At 51.0% G+C, this 20,432-nt stretch overlaps 1 protein-coding gene across 4 annotated transcripts in view; it reads right to left on the reverse strand.

Moving 5' to 3' along the window:
• Nucleotides 1-19,567, reverse strand: part of PLEKHM2 (pleckstrin homology and RUN domain containing M2) — a 42,951-nt gene extending 23,384 nt beyond the window's left edge. For all 4 annotated transcript variants that reach the window (XM_084788207.1, XM_084788205.1, XM_084788206.1 and 1 more), the window contains exon 1: nucleotides 19,359-19,567. In XM_084788207.1, the coding sequence (XP_084644333.1) occupies nucleotides 19,359-19,418 (60 nt within the window). In that variant the 5' untranslated portion in view covers nucleotides 19,419-19,567. The remainder of the gene's footprint in view (nucleotides 1-19,358) is intronic.
• Between the last annotated feature and the right edge of the window lie 865 nt (nucleotides 19,568-20,432).

Consider the following 20,432-nt stretch of genomic DNA (forward strand, 5'->3'; position numbering starts at 1 on the left):
GTGAGTCCAGGACAGCCAAGGCTACACAGAGAGACCCTGTCTCGAAAAACCAAAAAACCAAAAAAAAAAAAAAAAAAAAAAAAAATCAACGTAGGAAGAAAGGGCTTGTTTTAATTCACAATTCTGGGTCATAGTTCCTCACGGTGGGAGGAACCAAGGCAGCAGGAACCTGACACATCACGCCCAGAGTCTCAGCAGAGAGAAATGAATGTGTGTGTTAATTTGTGCTCAGGCTCCTCTTTACACTTGCACAGCCCTGGGCCCCCTGCTTAAGGAATGGTGCCGCCCACAGTGAGCTGGAAACACATCAGCGCAGACATAATGGAGACAAGCCTCCAGGTGAGGCCACAGGCTAACCTTGATCTAGAGAATCCTGCTGAAGCTCTTCCCAGGCCATTTCATATTGTGTCACAATGACAGCTAAAGTGGCAACGACAGTGTGCATGGTGTATGTGTGTGCATATGCATGTGTGTGCATGGTGTGAGTACATGGGGTGTGATTGTGTGTATATTCATGTGTGTGGATGATGTATGTCTGTGTATGGTACATGTGGGTACATATTGTGTGCATGGTATATATGTACATATTTGTGTGTGTTCGTGCATGGGGAGAAGGCAGAGATTATGTTATCTTCCTCTATTGCTTCTCTAGACTTTAAAAAAAAGGGCTTTTTTGGAGAGATGGCTCAGAGGTTAAAAGCCAAGCCCTGGCTGTTCTTCCACAGGTCCTGAGTTCAATTCCTGGCAATCACATGCTGGCTCGTAGCCATCTGTAATAAGATCCGGTGCCCTCTTCTGGCCTGCAGGCACACAGGCAGGCAGAATACTGTATAATAAATGAATAAATAGATACATAAATAAATGATTTTTTAAAAAGCTTTCTTGTTTTGAAACAGGTCTTGTTATGTAGCTCTGATTGGCCTGGAACTTGCTGTGCAGACCAGGCTAGTGTCAAACTCAAGGAGATCTACCTGCCTCTGACTCCCAAGTGCTGGAAATAAAGGCCTGCTCCTCTATGCCAGGCTACCAGCTTTATTTTTTTAAGACAGAGTCTCTGAACTGAGAGCTCACCAATTGGCTGAGCTAGCTGGCCAATGGACTCCAGAGATTTGCCTGACCCTGACAGGAGCCACCATGCCCAGCTTTTATGTGGGTACTGGGAGTTGGCACTCGGGTCCAGTGGTAGGCGCTTTACCAGCTGAGCTCAATTTAGGCTGGGGAGGAATGTCTGCCATCTGAAGGGAGGTCTGGTGCGGTGCTCGGGCAGGGCACAGGCCTTGAGAAGAACAGGAAGAATGCTGGTGAGTCAATGATCCGTGGGCTCAAGAAGCTGCGTCCACAGCTGGAGCTCATGCGCTGGCTGTGAGCTCGTTAGCAAAGCCTGGCACCAAGGTAAACAAACAGCCAAGCGCTGCAGGTCTGGGGGAACAAACAGTGAGTGAGGATCCCAGAGGGATGGGACCGGCAGACAGGACATATGAACAGCCTGGAAGTGCGGTGAGCATCTTTGATGCCAAATGACTCTGTTACACTGGATATCTGCTAATAATGAGCACTTGCTATGCGCGTCAGGAAGGCAGCACAGCGCTAAGAGTATGGGTCCTGGGATCAGACAAGGGTTGGATGCTGCTGACCCTGCCACTCACTGGCTGACCATGGGCAGGTCACTGAGCTGCCCACTTGGTTTCCTGAAGGCTTCCAGGAGGTTCAGATAACAGTAACACCTTATTTATTAAAAAAGACTCAGGCAGGAAAGTCTTGTGAGGCCAGCCTGGTCTATGTAGTAAGTTATAGGTTAGCCAGAGCTCCATAGGGAGACCCTATTTTGAAAAACCAAAAACCCAACAAACATGAATCAAAGAGCCTCATAAACACTTTACAAGTATGAGTGGCCGCGATGCTGATGACAGCAATGCAACTCAGACACACTAGTTAGTCATCACAGCCACACACAACTCAGGTCACACAGGCAGTAACTGGCACAGCCATATTTAAAACACAGATATTTCATCACAGTTGGGGCTTGAAATCCCTGAATGAAGGAAAGAGTTACCAGGTGTGGTGGCCCATGCCTGTAATCCCAGCCCTCCAGACGCTGAGGGAGGATTGACTTTGAGGCTAGCTTAGGCTATACAGCCAGCCTTAACCTCAAAAGCCAACACAAAGCAAACAAACAAAAGTTAGACTGTTTGGACTCTTTTCTAATATGTTTCAGGAGCGCCCAAGAAGAAAAACTCAGTGCACAGCAGGGCCTGAGAGCTGGCTCGGTGGTCAAGAGCACTGGCTGCTCTTGCAGAGAACCTGGGTTCAGTTCCCAGCACCCACCTGGCAGCTCACAACTCAGTGCCCTCTTCTGGCCTTTGTGAGCACCTGGCACGAGTGTGGTGCACATGCATGCAGGCAAACCATTCACACACACACAAGTAAATCTTTAAAAGCCTGTGGAGTTGAGCCTCATGGTCAGAGAACCAGTGGGGACCACGGGCCTGTGACTCTCCCTCCCTGTGTCTCCCTGTAGACCCACAGAAGAGCACCCCACTTCTGGGTAGACCTTACCCTACTGCTCAGAGAAGATTTCAGAGTTGGCGGAACACACTATTGTTATTGTGTTATCTACACTGCCCTGGTGCCACAGTGACAGAGTCAAGGGCATATAACAGAGGCTAGCTGGCCTGAAGGGCCTAAGTACTTACTATTCGGCTGCGTAGAAAAAGGACGCTGGCCCATGGCCTAAGTCCTTGAGAGAGGTGGCAAGCGGCACACACTGTGACAGTGGGGCTGAGAGCAGTGTCTCCACAGGTCAGTTCAGCAGCGGCCAGAAGCAGCGGCTCAAGTCTTCGGGACTCAGATAGGGCAACACATAATACTAAGGATCTAGTATGTGTGGTTATGAAATCTCTCTGTATCTCAACTTGGCAGTCGTGGGGCTCAAACCCAGGGCATTGAGCGTGCTGAACAACCAGACTACACTGGCTGCGCCCCTAGCCTCAGATGCCATTCTTCCCAGATACCTACAAAGTCTTGGCATTTTAAAAGTTACACTCTGGAGGCTGGAGAGATGGCTCAGTGGTTAGGATCGCCGCCTGCTCTTCCAGAGGACCTGAGTTCAATTCCCAGCAACCACAGGGTGGTTCACAACCATCTGTAATGTGATCTGATGCCCTCTTCTGGCCTAGAGGTGTACATGCAGGCAGAACACTGTAGGGATAATAATAAATAAATAAATCTTAAAAAAAAAAAAGTTACACTCTGGTGCTAGCAATAAACTATATGCAACTATACATTGCTAAATGTATAAGAATGCTAAATGGTATTTCAAAGCAAAGAAGGGCAGGGGCCTGTTAGTAGTTCTGGACCAGGGATGATCGATCGCTCCAAGTATGACCACGGAGGTTTCAGAGTGTTCGTGTCTCAGAACAAGGCCAAAGGCCCTGAGGCTGGAGCAGCGATGTGGCAGCTGATGTGCTGAGCTCAGGAGTGAGGACGTGAGTGGTAGGAGATGGAGCCATGAAGGCGGCTGAGGGCGAAAGCATGCGCAGGCCAGGTAAGGACCTCGTCATTTCCAGTTTGAGGAGAAGCTGCCCAAGGCTTGAGCGTGAGGAGGTAACGTGAGTGCATGCGTCCTCATGGGCTTCTGTGTGGCAGGCCCAGACAGTGGACGACAAGTGGGGGTAGAAAGCTAGGTTAGGAGGATGCCCACTGTGCAGATGGGGAACCAGAGCAGTGGCTCCAGGGCAGCTGTGGCGGTGGAGGAAGTGAGATGAGGGACGGACTGAGGATCTGAAAGTGTTGTCCAGGGGCTCAGCAGTGAGGCGCTACGTTACCTCATTGTATTCTGTGAGAAAAGGGAAGCGATGGCAATTCTGGGTTTTCTGGTTCCAGCCACTGAATGGTCCCATTTATAGATCAGGTGGCACTCTGCCAGGAGACATGAAAGGGTGCTGAGATGCACAGATAGTCATGCTGGGTGCTGAGGTCAGGAAGAGGGTCTCTTAGTGCTGGCCAGGAGCCCCCCTTAGACCAGGGCCTCCACGGAGCACGCATAGAACTTGAGAAATATAACCATGCCTAGGCGCCTTCCTAGACCGACATGGCAGATTCCAAAGCAGGACAGACACCACCTTTCCTTCAGCATTGCAAGAAATCCCATGCACAGCCGATGTGCTGGGGGCAAGAGCAGGTGTGAGGCTGGGGCAGGACCACCGCTAAGCAATCCTACATAGCTGGAGCCCAAGGCTGAGGTGGGTGACACGGGATGGTCGAAGGGTAGCTTGTGGTCAGATCCTGTAGGACAGTATGTGCTGCAGAAGCCACGTGAAAGAATACCCAGAGAGAGAGGACACCATGGGTCTCTGGGGTCACAAAGGCCAAGGACACAAAAGGACAGGATAGGAAGTTTGATGAAAGCCCCTGCGGTGAGGGGCAGGGAACATGTTTCCAGTAAATAAGGCACTTTAAAAAAATTACTGCAATAGTTACAACCTGAAACCCAACCGATTCTTGAGCTAGCTGTTTTGAGTCAAGGTCTCTTATAGTCCAGGCTGGCCTTGAACTTGCTGTGTAGCTGAAGCTGACCTTAAACTTCTTGTCCCCCTGCCTCCAACTCCCACGTGCTGAGGTTACAGTTGTGTGCCACCATGCCTGGTTTATGCAGTGCTGGGGATTGAACCCAGGACTTTGTGTGTGCTAAGCATGGTCTTTACAGGCCGAGCTACAAGCCAGCTCTGATGACGTTATGGAAATGTATCACTATTTTTCCCCCCAAGACAGGATTTCTCTGTGTAGCCCTGGCTGTCTTGAAACTTGCTCTGTAGACCAGGCTGGCCTCAAATTCAAAGATCTCCCTACCTCTGCCTCCTGAATGCTGGGATTAAAGGTGTGCACCCCAAGCCTTTATCACTAATTTTTTTTTGTTTGGTTTTTTTTTTAAGATTTATTTATTATGTATACGGTGCTCTACTTGCATGTTATCACATTACAGATGGTTATGAGCCACCATGTGGTTGCTGGGAATTGAACTCAGGACCTTTGGAAGAGCAGGTGGCGCTCTTAACCACTGAGCCATCTCTCCAGCCCCTTGGTTTGGTTTTTCGAGACAGGGTTTCTCTGTGTAGCCTTGGCTGTCCTGGACTCACTTTGTAGACCAGGCTGGCCTGGAACTCACAGCGATCCACCTGCCTCTGCCTCCCGAGTGCTGGGATTAAAGGCATGTGCCACCACTGCCCGGCCTTATCACTAATTTTTAAAGGAGGTAATGGTGGTGTCAGGTTCTGTGGGAAGAAGAATTATCTATAAGCAATGTACACTGAAGTACCTATGGATGAATATGTTTTAAAAAAAAAAAAAAGACAGTGAGATCAAGAGACAACAAATACCACAAACTCCTTTGACCAGTTTAGCTAAAAGGATGGTGGGGAAAACAGGTGGAACAAGCAAGCCAGGCTTGTCCCAGGAGTCAGGGTGTGTGTGTGTGTGTGTGTGTGTGTGTGTGTGTGTGTGTGTGTGTGTGTGTGTGTGTGTGTGTGTGTGTGTGTGTGTGTGTGTTCCATGAGAGACACAGGTGGGCTGGTATGCTTGATTCTGGGGGGATGAGAAAATTCCCATCAGAAGAAGTTTAAATGCTTCCGAATAAGGGGCTGGAGTGCTGGCTCGGTGCGCTTCCAGAGGACCCGGGTCCAATCTACAGCTCCCACATTGGGCAACTTACAATGGTCTGTAACTCCAGCTCCAGGGGATCCAACCTCCCTATTCTGACCTCTCAGGCAACTGCACACACATGACATACACTCACATGGACACACACACACATAAATGATACAAACACAGATCAAGATCGGCTGGACAAGAGAGGGACTGAGTATTATAATATTCTGTCAAGCTGCTGTTTGTTTCCAGCCCACACGCTGGACGGCTAAGCTGATCTTTGTCTCCCATTTTGCGGGGTGTGCTTAAGCACCAGGTCCACGGAGAGCTTACCTGGCTCATTCTAGTTTCCCTTAAAGCCAGGAGGATGCACTCCCTGAACGCCCTGAGGAGACCAGCCATCACATGACTGCAACAACCCTGTGACTTAGGGCAAACGTGGGTGGCACTCACCACCAAGCCAAGAAATGTCTGACGCATTCTGATCAGGGTTGGGCCCAGTCTTTGTTCTGAGAGCTGGTCTTGTCTCTCCTATAGACAAGTGACTCAAAACAACACTCAATCCCACGATAGGTACCATGTGAGATTATAAATGGCCAAGTGCAAAGATGGGGACAGGTGACTTTTATTCTTCTGCCCTGGTCAGTCAGGACTGCAAGAGGCCACAATGCTGTCCAGGCCAACAGAGAGAGACCTGGGTCCCAGCCCTGGTACTGACTGAGGCTGTCCTGGGGGAAAACTGGGTCATACTCCTGTCTTCACAGGGCAGGACAGCCCCCTGCTTCCACAACATCAGGAGAGTGTACAAGGCACAGCGGCTGTACAATGGCTGCTTTAAGCACCTGGCTGCTAGAGACTCCACAGCGGCACATGCCCATGCCCACCCCTGCCAGTCACAATACCGGTTCTGTCCTTGTGGCTGCCTCATCCCTGCTCACTCAGAGTGTACAAACCTCAAATATAAAAGGAACAGCGTGGCAACATGGAAGGCAGGCATGTTGTGTTGCCTGAGGTGGAGGTTAACCTGGTCACGGCAGCCTCCCTCTGGGCCTCACAGAGAGCTTGAGTATTCAGATGGGCGACCACTAAGGAAGCTCTCAGGAGTCCAGAAGCAAAGTTGGGCTCGCCCAAGCCAGCCCTTTAAATAATTAAGTGGCTGGGAGGCACGCTCGAATGGGCTCAAATGAGCGTTGGAGCAGACGGAGCAACCCTCTGGGGCACTCGGTCTACCAGGAAGCTTCCCTCAGATACGGTTGCAGGGACGCCTAAGCAATTGTGCATCCCAGGAGAAATGGAGGGCAATGTCTGCCTTGCAGCTTGGAATTCTATCCCAGGCATGGCCACTGACTGGACAGACTACAGGGCCTTCTGTTTGTGGAGTTTTGAGTCATGGTGTCTCACTCTGTAGCCCAGGCTAAACCCAGATTTACAGAAGTCCTGCCTCAGCCTCTCAAGTGCTGGGATTGCTGGGTGCCGCCATGCCAGGCAACGGCTCTGGTCTCCACAACACTTACTCCTTCTGAAGCAGGTCCTCAGAGGAACAGCAGAGGCTGAACCACACATCATTTATTATCTCAGGAATCAGGACATCCTCAAACTCTGACTCCTAAACTTCTCAGGAAGAGGCCAAAAGAGGACGTGTCCACCCAGTGACAGATGAAAAGCCTGTATGCCTATGTCCCCTAAGGAAGGTCTCCGTAATTCTGGCCCTTTTAAAACTTTTCATCTTGAGACAAGGTCTTACTATGTGGAGGTTTGAATAAGAATGTCCCCCATGGGCTCCTGTATTTGAGTGCTTGGTCACCAGGGACTGGAACTCTTTCATAGGATTAGAAGGATTAGGAGGTGTGGCCTTTTGGAGGAAGTGTGTCACTGGGTGTGTGTGGGGGGGTGGTGGCCACTGAGGTTTCAAAGGCCCTTTGTTTATGGATCAGGATGGAGCTCTCAGCTCCTTCTGCAGCACCATGTCTGCCCGCAGGCTGCCATGCTCCCACCGTGATGATAACGGACTAAGCCTGACACTGTAAGCCAGCCCCAGTGCAACGCTTTCCTTTGTGAGAGCTGCCCAGGTCACTGTCTCTTCACAGCGTTGAACAATGACTAATATAACAGGTTACCCAGGTGGCCTTGAACTTGAAATCCTCCTGCCTCAGTTTCCCAAAGAATTGGCCTTTACAAACACTTGCAACCAGGCCTAGCTTTACACTGGTCAGAAGTTTGTACCATCTTCAGGCACAGATGCCAGAGTCTTGATGGGAAAGGCTGGTACCCACCACCCAGCCCCTCAAAAAACAAAAAGATGTACAGTTGCACAGTAAATATACACGTTAGCAACGCCTTTTCCCTCCCCTGGCATATGAGAGGGCGCCTCAACAAGTCCAGGCTGGCAATGTAGCCAAGGATGACCTTGAACTTCTGATCCTCCTGCCTCAGCCTTCTAAGAGCTGTAGTTAGAGGTACGCATCATCACCTCTGGCTTTGTGCAGTGCTGGAGATCACAGCCTGAGCCTTGTGCACGCTAGGCAGGTATCTATCAACCGAGCAGCATCTCCAGGCCCACGAAGCTTCTTCAGAACAACAGTGACGCTAAGTAACAAGGCGGACCCTAGGGAGGATGCTTACTTATTCAGAAGGGCAGACAGACTGGACACTGCAAGCGGCTGGAAAGGGAGAACAGCATAGCAGCCTACCATGGAGGTCTTCTGGAAGACTCTACCCAGCAGGGGATCCAAGCTGAAACTCACGGCCAAACTTCAGGGTAGAGGGCAGAGAGTATTATGGAAGAGTAGGGGGACAGAAGGACGTGGAGAGGAAAGGCAGTCCACAAGGAGACCAACAGAGCCAACAAATCTAGGCCTGGGGGGCCTGCTGAGACTGATGCAGCAACCAAGAACCATGCACAGAGAGTACCTAGGCTCCCTGCTCAGATGTAGTCGACAGGCATCTCAGTCTCGATGTAGGTCCCCTAACATGGAGAACAGGGGCTGTCGCTGTCTTAGACTGTGTTGCTCTTTGATCACTTCACCCTGGCGGGACTGCCTTGCCAGGCCACAGAGGAAGAGGATGCAGGCAGTCCTGATGAGACTTGGTAGGCTGGGGTCAGTTGTTAGGGGAGAAGGGCTCCCCCTCTGAGGGTTGGGGAGAGGGAGGGAGGGTGGGACTGGGAGGAGGTGAGGGAGGGGGCTACAATTGGGATATAAAGTAAATAAATTTTTAAAAGCAAATGTAAATAAATGATTTAAAAGAACAATAATGCCTGTTTCATGTGACCCAAGGAGCAGATCGCTGCTGCCAACAGTATTTCTGGAGAGAATTCCCAGCCGGGTCTAAGTCAGGACCGGATGCTGGCCAGGGCTGAAGAACTCTGCATCCCAGTGTTTCTAAGACAACCATCTGGCCATCAAACAGTTTCCCACGGTCTTGGTAAGAATGCCCAGTGCAGGATGGCATTGAGAGACCAGAGAGCGGAGGACAGTGTGTGGCGCCTAGCAACCCACAAACACACTGGAAAGTCAGAAAGACATCGAGGGACACCAAGGCTTCCCATGCCACTGGCCACTTGTGCTCAGACCCCAGAGGCGGCTTCCCCTGTTTCCATCCCACCTGAGATGAAGCACAGGGTTTGAGGGGTGCAGTGACCTGGGCCACAGTGCCAGGAATGTTCTAGCTCTTTCCTTCCTTGACAGCATCAGATTACAGGTCCCAGCTGTCTGCAGTTCCATCACCACTGGCAGTGCTTTTGTGCCTCCTAGTTTTAAAGTCTTTACCCTAAGAGCCCACTCCACCTTAGCCTGGAACAGATTAGCAGTGACGATTAGGTACAGTGGCCTACGGAGCTGGAGAGCACAAAAAAACACCCTGTATGAGAACGGACGAGGGACTCGGAGATTCAGTCCACTACCTAGTCCCTGAGGCATCTTTTTTGTTTTTGTTTTTTTCCCCGACAGAGTTTCTCTGTGTAGCCCTGGCTGTCCTGGAACTTGCTCTATAGACCAGGATGGCTTCAAAAGGTGTACACCACTGCCTGGCTAAAATTTTAATCAACAACAACATCAACAGCAGCAACAACAAAGGGTCTGGAGAGATGGCTCAGTGGTTAAGAGCACTGACTGATCTTCCAAAGGACCCGGGTTCAATTCCCAGCACCCACATGGCAGCTCACAATTGTCTGTTACTCCAAGATCTGACACCCTCACACAGACATACATGCAGGCAAAACACTAATGCACATAAAAAATAAATAAAAACAAAACAAACAAACAAATCTTAGCTGGGTGTGGTGGCACGCACCTTTAATCCCAGCACTCAGGGAGACAGAGGCAGGTGGATCACAGTGAGTTTGAGGCCAGCCTGGTCTACAAAGCGAATCCAGGACAGACAGGGCTACACAGAGAAACCCTGTCTCAAAATAAATAAATAAATAAATAAAGGAAGGAAGGAAGGAAGGAAGAAAGTTGCTAAAGGCCAGCAAGATGGCTTAGGAGGTAAAGGTGCTTGCCTCCAAGGCTGATGACCTGAGATCAATGCCTCGTCCCACCATGAGGAAGAAGAGAACTGACTCTTCAAAAGTTGTCCTCTGACCTCCACATGTGCACAGAAGCATGTTTGTCTGCCCACAAATAATTACATGTAACTAAAAAAATTTTATGTTACGTGCATGAAGTGTTTTACCTACTTCTGTGTATGTAGCCACAATCGTGCTTGATGCCTGTAGAAACCACAAGAGGGCGCTGGATCCCCTAGAACCAGAGTTAGAGATGGTTGTGAGCCACCACACCGGTGCTGGAAGCGAAACCGGAGTACTCTGCCAGAGCAGCCAGTGCCTTTAACAGCCGAGCCATCTCTCTTACCCTAAAAACATTTTTTTAAAGCAGTTAACTACTTTTCCTTCCAGGAAGGAGATTGCCCAAGCCTCAAAGTACTTGGGAGCAAGCCTTGACCGCTTTTTGAGGAACCAAGGATGCCTTTCAGAGCGAGGAGAAAAAACTGCCAAGAGCGACTGGGCAAACACCAGAGGCCCAGAGGGCAGGCGCTGGCCTGGAAGAACACACTGCATTCCTCTAGGCTGGAGCTAGCTGACAGAACTCTGCTCTTTTTCTCAGTCACCAGTGTTGTGTGCCATGCCTGCGTGGGGGAGGGATTTCTCCAAGCCTACTCGGAAACCCGGCTCCCAAGCTGCACCTGTGCTCTCTTTCAGTTCCCATTTCCTCTATCCACGCCCCCACCCAGTCAGGGAGGCAATAAAGGAAAATGGCCACCAAGGCCACCTCTTGCACTTAGGATTAGTCTAGAGGACATGGCGGGAACCCTTGCCTCCAGTCCAAGGCGCGTGCAATGCCACGGTCAGTCAGACACATTACAGGCTGAAAACACCAACAAAGGGTGAGGAAGTCTGCTGGGAATGTACTGGATTACAAAACGTGGTTACTTAAGGAGAGGAAGGGGGGCCTGAGGACACACACATTCATCCATTGTAATTTTTGGTCTTCATACATTTGCGTGTGTGATAATGGAGAAGCCAGGGGACAGCCTCTAACGCCCGTTCCTCAGGAACAGTGTCCACCTTGGCCTGGAATTCACTGAGTGGGCTAGACTGGCCATCAAGCCCCAGACATCCTGCGGGTCACTGCCTCATGGTCACCAAGCATGGCCTGCTATGGCAGCTTTCTTTCTTTCTTTCTTTCTTTCTTTTTCTCGAGACAGGGTCTCTCTATGTTAACCTTGGCTGTCCTGGGCTCACTTTGTAGACAAAGCTGGTCTCGAACTCACAGAGATCCACCTGCTTCTGCCTCCCAAGCACTGGGATTAAAGGCGTGCGCCACTACGCTCGGCTATAGTAGTTTTCTATTTTGTTTTTGGGTTTGGTTTTTGTTTTGTTTTTTCAAGCCAGAGTTTCTCTGTGTAGCCTTGACTATCCTGGACTCACTTTGTAGACCAGGCTGGCCTCGAACTCACAGGGATCCATCCATCTGCCTCTGCCTCCTAAGTGCTGGGGTTTAAAGGCATGCGCCACCACACCTGGCTACAACAGCTTTCTAAAGTGGGTTCTGGGTGATCAAACTCAGGCCCTCATACACTTTACACAGACCCACACTGTGACTGTTATGATGAAACCCATTGTTATATATACGTTAAAAAGACCCACCTATAGAGACACAATATCATTTTAAGGCTGATATCGTGGAGAAATGAAAAGAGCAGGAGCCAGAAAAAAAATGGCTCCAAGGTCAACCTGGCTCCTTCTGAGGTTAATGGTTTTGGACAAGCTGCCTCCCTGAGCCTACTGTCCTGAGTTAGGCAGGCAGCACCGGCAGTGTGTGATGACACTGATGGGAGAAAGCTGTGGAGAGAGGAGCTGGCTCCAGCAGATTACATGGAAGGAGACCAGTTGTATAACCCGCCTCTTCCTCTCAAATGGGTTGGGCTGCTTCAAGCCTCAGCACCCCAGAACACCCTAAACAAAGAGCTCCAGTGAGACTGGGGGGGCGGGGGGTGTGGCTCAGTAGGTAGGGGGCTTGCCCAGCATGCACAAAGCCTTCCGTTCCATCCCCAGCAACACATAAAACTGGGTAACTGGGTGAGGTGCTCCATGAGGAGGCAGGAGGATCAGAAGTTCAAAACCATCCTTGGCTATAAAGGGAGTTCAAGGCCAATGGGCCATCACCAGACCATCTTTAAAAAAAAAAAAAATCAGAGAACCTGTGCTGAGATTGACCAGTGAAGCTAGGCATGGTGGCGCACGCCTTTAATCCCAGCACTTGGGAGGCAGAAGCAGGCGGATCGCTGTGAGTTCGAGGCCAGCCTGGTCTACAAAGTGAGTCCAAGACAGCCAAAGCTACACAGTGAAACCTTGTCTCAGAACAAACAAAAAACAAAAAACAAACAAACAAAAAAGAAACAAAACAAAAAAAAGATTGACCAGTGACCTTTGACTTCCAAAAAGTAAGCTAGATTTTGTGTGTTTCAAATGTGTACAGCCCCTTCCTGTTCTCCTGGGTTCTTAGACTCTGTCAGTTCCCACAGCAGCTGGGGAAGAGGAAGGTCTACAAGAAATAGCTATGTTCCTCCCTGTGCAATTCTGTAATGTTGAACGCTTACGAGCAAGGGGAGAAGATAAATCCCACCTACACAAGACAGAGAAGACTGCGGCAGGACCAGCCGGCTGTGGACAGTGCGCACGCCCAGGACCCCAGGCGTTTATGAAACCCTACAGATCAGTGAACTTCCAGCCCCAGCCTGAGAGCTCAGCACTCTCCTGCCTTTCCTGTCCTGAACTCTGAGTTCAGGACGCTCACACCTAGCAGGCAGCCAGGAACATTCCCTCATACCAACCAAGACCGCTGCCTAGGAGGCTAGCTCAGGGCAAGGGTTACTCCAGCCACACTGCAGGGCTGGGTTCAGGCGCCATGCTCGGAAGCCCCTTTGCCGTCAAAGAGGCCACCTGGGAGAATTTTGCAGGAGAAGCAGGGACGGCCCCAGTGTTTCCTGAGGATTTGGGGTACTGTCAGCCCTGAGAGCAACACGTGATGGCCTTGGCAATGAGTCCTGAGGCCGAGACGGGTACTTCAGCAGGACAAATGAGCTCCCGAGGGTGGGGTTGGGGTATGTGTGAGCTACCTACAAGAGCCAGCCTTCTCCTTCCTGCATCATTTACATCCCGTTCCTCTCAGCATCTTGACCATTGCACCCTCACTCAGTATGCTTCTAGACCTAACGTCTTCCCAGCTGGCAGCATATTCTCAGTATTCCTATGACCTTCTTTTCACACTGGACTCCAAGTAGATGAGTTTTGAGGAAGGTCACAGAATCACCACCGAGCCCCCCAACTCTTTTGAGTGTGAGCGGCAGTTACTACGTGACCCAGGGACTCAGCCTTGGTCCTCCATGCAGTGTGCTATTGCCAGCAGGTGGCTGTTTCTCTAAGCCTGGCCTCAAAGCATCACACAGAGCCTTTCAATATGAATGGCTCTGAGCCAGAGGCGAGCCCAGGATGGCGAAGGCCTGGAATGTTCTGCGATGGGTGGGAAGGACCACAGTGTTACAAGGCTTCTAATCGAAACCGGATGTCAGGGAAGCACCACATAAAAAGAGAAGCATGCTGTAAGCCGGATGGGCAGGCTCAGGAAAAGCAGACAACACTTGTCTCACTTCTGTTCCTGGATGTCAGCGGGGTGACCTACAGGGTCAGAGCCTGCGGTGCACGATACGTAATTCCTACGTAGTCCTTGGGTGTCCTGGCTATGTAGCCCTGGCTGTCCTGGACTCGCTTTGTAGACCAGGCTAGCCTAAACTCACAGATCTGCCTTCCTCTGCCTCCCTGAGTACTGGGATTACACACCTTTTTGTTTTGTTTTTTCGGTTTTTCGGCGTTCTGTTTTATTTTTTTAAGTTATTTTATTTTTATTTTATGTGCATTGGTGTTTTGCCTGCATGTATGTCTGTGTGAGGGTGTCAGGTCTTGGAGCTACAGACAGTTGTGAGCTGCCATGTGGGTGCTGGGAATGGAAACTGGGTCCTTTGGAAGAGCAGTCAGTGCTCTTAACCTCTGAGCCATCTCTCCAGTCTTTGTTTTGTATTTTGAGACACAGTCTCATAGAGCCCAGGCTGGCCTAGAACTCTCTATGTAGCCAAGGATGGTGTTTGATTTTGGATCCTCCGGCTTCTACCTCCTAGTGCTGGGATTATGGGTGTGCACTCCCACACAGTGCTGGGGATCCAGCCCAGGACTCTGTGCATGGGAAGAGAAGCATTCTACCACCGAGCCACACCCCCAGTCCACATTTGTGTTTAGTGCCCTGTGGGTGTGTGTCTGTGTGTGTGTGGCCCATGTTTGTGTGGTGCATGTGTGTGGTACATGTGTGTGGTGCATGTGTGTGGTACATGTGTGTAGTGCATGTGTGTGGTACATGTGTGTGGTGCATGTGTGTGGTGCATGTGTGTGGTGCATGTGTGTGGTACATGTGTGTGGTATATGGTGTGGGAGGGAGGTGTGTGTTGTATGTATGTGTGGCCCATATTTGTGTAGTGCATTGTGTGGTGTATGATGTGTGGTGCTGTGGGAAGTACATGTGTGTGTGTCTGTGGCCCATGTTTATGTGGTATGTGTGTGGTATATGGTGTGCGTGTGGTTCATGTGTATGGTGTACGGTGTGTGGAGGGGGGGGTGCATGTGTGTGTGTGTGCTGAAGCTAACATCTCTGCATTTTCATTTCTGTTCATAAATCTTTTTAATTTTTAAAAAAAGATTCATTCATTTATTATTTATACAGTATTCTGACCACCTATGTGCCTGCACACCAGAAGAGAGCACCAGATCTCATTATAGATGGTTGTGAGCCACCATGTGGTTGCTGGGAATTGAACTCAGGACCTCTGGAAGAGCAGCCAGTGCTCTTAACCTCTGAGCCATCTCTCCAGCCCCGTCTCTGAGCTTTCATCACACCCTGCCTAAAGCCTGTGCAACACCAGCTGGAATCTGGAGTGGGTGAACATAAGATTTGACTAAATTATTCCTTGTCTTCTACTATAATGTTGCTTTCAGGAGGATGGAGTCTTTATCCTTGTCCTGTGTGACTTTCTTAGGGCCTAGAACAAGGAGGGCCCCGGGGAAGGTACTCAGGAAACCAAGTGTGTGGCTGGGGCTCATGGTGCCCACACACATTCCCCGTGCAAGCCTGATACAACACAAAGACACAGCCGCCATCACACTGGGCTTTCTACTGGCCTCCTCACACTCATTTATCTGAAAGTGCTCCCCAGCCTGCCATGACAGGCACTTTTTTGGGTATACCCACATATTCATATATAAACTACTACTTGTGGGTGGAAATTTAACCTAATTTTATACATGTTTACTGGAATACAACTTTACCCATAAATGTGTGGTTGAATTGGAACAAAAAGGGAAAAAAAATATTCACCACCTGATCTGTTAAGAAAAAGTTTGCAGCTGGGCATGGTGGCACACACCTTTAATCCCAGCACTCAGGAGGCAGAGGCAGGTGGATCTCTTTGCGTTTGAGGCCAGCCTGGACTACAAAGTGAGTCCAAGACAGCCAGGGCTGTTAAATAGAGAAACCCTGTCTTGAAAAACCTGGAAAGAAAGAAAGAAAGAAAGAAAGAAAGAAAGAAAGAAAGAAAGAAAGAAAGAAAGAAAGTTAATTTACTATTGCATGCATGTGTAATAATATAAATATATATGTAAAAATAAAAAATTATAGCTGGGCAGTGGTGATGCATGCCTTTAATCCCAGCACTTGGGAGGCATAGGCAGGCAGATCACTGTGAGTTTGAGGCCAGCCTGGTCTACAAAGCGAGTCCAGGACAGTCAATGCTACACAGAGAAACCTTTCTCGAAAAACAAAAACAAAAAAGCAAAAATAAATAAATAAAATTCTAAAATTGAAAAAAAAGAAAAAGCTTATAGAAAAGAGGGCATGGTACTTAGGTCTATGATTGTAGCTAAAGCAAGAGGGCACAAGATTGAGAGCAGCCTGGGCCACATAGACCCTGACAGTGGCGCACGCCTTTAGCCCCAGTACTCAGGAAGCAGAGGCAGGTGGCTCTCTATGAGTTCAAGACCAGCCTGGTCTACAGAAAGAAACCCTCTCTTGAAAAACCAAAAACACGAAGAAGAACAAGGAGGAGGAGGAAGAAGAGGAGGAATAAGAGGCACTCAGGACATAGCTCAGTGGGTGGAGTGCCTGCCTAGCATGCAAGGGGCCCTGAGTTCAATTCCCAGCAAAATAAGAAGCCAAGCATGTTGGTGCATGCCTGTTAATTCCAGCACTTGCAAAGAGGACGTGAAGATCAAAAAGTCACCAGGAGGTCACTTTTGTCACCCAGGCTATCTATAATAACAAAGGAAAATAAAATAATGAAACAAAAAAGGCCTGTGGTTGTTGGTCTTACAGAGCATGCATGAGGCCCCACCTCAGGGAGAAAAGGCAAGAAGGCGATGCAAGTCACGATGGCAGAGGACGGACACAGCCTTTAGGCCTCCGTGTGTGGTGGGGGTTGTGCTGAGGGTGGCGGGTGTGTTACCTCATGGACCTGACTTCCCATTATGATATCATGAGCAGAGTCCAACGGGTGAGGTCAACAGAGGCTCCACTGTCTGCTAGGATCATCATGCCCAACGAGAGGTCCAGAACCCTAAGCCAGCCCTGGTCTGCACACCTCCGGCCTGTGTGGCAGGCTGTACAGCTTTTCCAGACTGCACGTTTTAGCCACATCTAGCAGAACCCTCACTACTCATCCTTAGATGACCACCTGACAGTGGGGGGACAGGGGGCTCCCCACCTCTTTGGGGGATGTTCCTTCTAGCCCGAATGCCTGCTTCTCTCTAAGAATGCTACCAGCCTGCCAAGGCTTAGTTAGGGCCTCCCTCTCTCAACCAACAGAGTCTTTGGAGGGCCACAACCTTTTACATAAAAGGCTTATTTTCATTAATTTTATAGTGTGTGTGTGTGTGTGTGCGCGCACACACACACACATAGTCTAGGTGTACAAGAAGGCCAGGGTCACTTGCAGATGGAATTACAGGAGGGAGTGACCCACCCAGTGTAGGAGTTGGGATCCCTCTTAGGTCTTGCAGAAAGCTGCCTGTCTCTTAGCCACTGAGCTATCTCTACAGCAACATTTTTTTTTTCTTTTTCCATCATGAGTTCTGGGGGCTGAACCCAGGCCATCCAGTTTGCACACCAGCTTAAGCTTCCAAGAGCTTTTGCCTGCTGTACCATCTTACCTACCCTGCCAGGGCTGCTTCTTAGAGCACAGACTAGGGTGCAGAAGCCTTGGTGTCTACTGCTGGAGGCCAAACTTGGTTCTTTGGTTTGGTTTTTTTGTGACAGGTTTCTCTGTGTAGCCTTGGCTATCAACTTGATCTGTCACCCAGGTTGGCCTTGAACCTCTGCCTCCCAAGTGCAGGGATTAAAGGCGGGTGCCACCCCTCTGGGCTTGTTATTGTTTTGAGATAGAATATTACTATGTAAAAGCCAGGCAGTGGTGGCCCACACCTTCAATCCCACCACTCTGGGAGGCAGAGGTAGGTGGATCCCTGTGAGTTTGAGGTCAGCCTGGCCTACAAAGCTAGTCCAGGACAGTCAAGGCTACACAGAGAAACTGTCTCCAAAAACAAACCAAACCAAACAAAGAATATTACTGTGTAGCTCCAGCTGCCTTCAAACTAAGTAGCCCCAACTAAAGTCCTGTCTCAGAATAAGTCGTCCCCCCCCCCCCCAGAGGCAGGGTTTCTCTGTGTAGCCTTGGCTGTCCTGGACTTGCTCTGTAGACCAGGCTAGCCTCAAACTCACAGGGCTCCACCTGCCTCTGCCTCCTGAGCGCTGGGATTAAAGGTGTGCGCCACCACCACCCGGCTTCAGAGTAAGTCTTACTAGAAGCAGAAATCTTTATTTTCTAGGTTGGTTTTTTTTTTTTTTTTAAAGACAGTCTCACTATGTAGCTCTGGCTGTACTAGAATTCACTACGTAGACCAGGATGGCCTCAAACTGATAAGGGATCCACCTGCCTCGGTCTCCCGAAAGCTGGGACCAAAGGCCTGCGTCACTATGACCAGCTAGAAACAGAAAGGGGCCAGGCATGTGTGGTGGCTAGCCTTGTCTACGTAGTGAGACTGTTTAAGGAGGAGAGAAAAGCAAGAAAGAAGAGGGGCAGAGAGATGACCCAGGGGTTAAAGGGACTTGCAACCAACTGACAACCTGAGTTTGATTCCTCAAACTCACATGGTAGGAGAGAGCTATCCTCTGACATCCTCTCTCCCACCTAGCATGTGGGCACACACACACACACACACACACACACACACACACACACACACACACACACACAATAACACACATGTGAAAGAACACGAAGGAAGGGAGTTAATCTTTCCAAATCAAGTGAGCCAGGAATACAAATAATAAAAAATAAACAGAAAGAAATCTATGTAGGCTTTTGGTGCATATGAATTCTAACACCTAGCTTGGGATCCCTTTTTGGTTTGTGACTGCCACTCCTACTTTTTTTTGTTTTCGAGACAGGGTCTCACTATGCAGTCCAGGTTAGCCTGGACCTCAGGGGGTCTGCTGTGGCCTCCTGAGTGCAGGGATGACAGACACGCATCACCACGCCCAGCCTTTTAAGGCTGGCCTGTCTCATCACCCATGTGCATGCTTTTGACAGGTAGTCATTTCTGTCAGGAATCCGGGCAATGACAATACTAGCAAGCCCCAAAGTGTCTTGGTGTCACTCTGTCCCACGGCTCACCATCCAAAAATCCAATCCCAGGCACTTTAGGTCCTCAATCAACTCTGTAGTGAGCTTTTTCTAAACTGCCATCCTGAAGTAGGATGGCTTGGGGACTCCCTGGGTCCCAGGGCAATGTCGCAGCTGGGGGTGGCCTTTGCCCTGAGGAAGGATGAATGCAGTGGATTCCTCAGGGATGCTCTCTGCGCCGGGTCCTCCCCGGAGCCTTCCTGGAGTGTCACCGGCTCCTCTTGGGAAGGCCAGGCCCGGTCGGGCACCGGAGAGCTCCGAGGACGCTGACCTCAACTTTGTTCTTTAAAAATAGCTCGGAGGCCGCGGCGCTCTCGGGAGCCGCCCGCTTCCCCTGCAGGGCCCAGGGTCGCCGGGAGGACGGTGACCCGGGGTCCCGGCCACAGGGGAGAGCGACGGGGAGCCGGGAGGGGCCCGAGGCGAAGGAAGCCACTCACCTTCTTCACCGACAGCGAGATGTTCTCCAGGATTCGGTCCTTCACCTCCCGCGGCTCCATGGCGCCGCCGCCGCCTCCACCGCCGCCCCGTCGCCGCTTTCCGCGCCAGGCGCCCGGGGCCGCCGCCAACCGCTGCCGCCGGCCGTGCGGGGGCTCCGTGGTGCCGGCCGCGGGCCCCGGCGCCCGCCGCCCTCGCCTCGCCTCCCCCGGGCCTCGCTCCGCCGCCGCCGCCGCCGCCGCCGCCGCCGCCGCCGCCGCCGGTGTCTCCCGAGCGCCGCGGAGCCGGGAAGGAGACGCGGGCGGTGCGCGGTCGCAGGAACTGATGTCAGGCGGGGCGGTGCCAGCACCGGCCGGGAGGGACCGCAGCGACCGGGCGGGCCCGCCTCCTCCGAAGCCCGGGCGGCGGAGACCCGGGTGCTCACAGACTCGGGGACTCGGAGATAGGGGCCGCGGAGACCCGGGGACTCACCCAGGCGGGACCTCACGCAGACTCGGGACCTCATAGACCCGGCATCGCAGAGACTCGAGACCCCAGATACCCTGGCTCTCAGAGACGCTGCCTTAACCCCCACTCCGCACAACTCCTCAGAGACTCGGGGGACTTGAGACCCGACCCCTCGTAGATCTCCAGAGCCGCCCTTCTCAAACAGCCCGGAACCTCACAGACCCGGGCCCCCTCCCAACACCTCCGAGACACCGTGTGGTACCCCCATACCCCACCCTCGCAACTGGGCCCTTCCCAGGCGTGGGAAACTGCTGCAACTCCTTAGATTACCCGCTCCATCCTCGCCCCACCCCCGACGCTCCTTCCCGGCAACATTCAAAGACCCTCCTCCCAGAAGCTGTCCAAGTCCTTGGAGACCTCACTCCCACTCAGAACCTCCACAGACAGGGCTCCTCCCTCATTCCAACTCTGGCATTCCTCACCTTTGCCCACATGGGACCCCCCAGACACACCCGAACACTTGAGACACTAGAGACAAGGCCTGACCTGTCAGAAACACCTACCTACTTAGAACATTTTCTTAATTAGTGATTGATTGGGGGGGGCGGTGGAGGCCGGGCGGAGTTCAT

The sequence above is a fragment of the Acomys minous genome, assembly GCF_964271855.1.
Source record: "Acomys minous genome assembly, chromosome: 6".
Classification (NCBI taxonomy): domain Eukaryota; kingdom Metazoa; phylum Chordata; class Mammalia; order Rodentia; family Muridae; genus Acomys; species Acomys minous.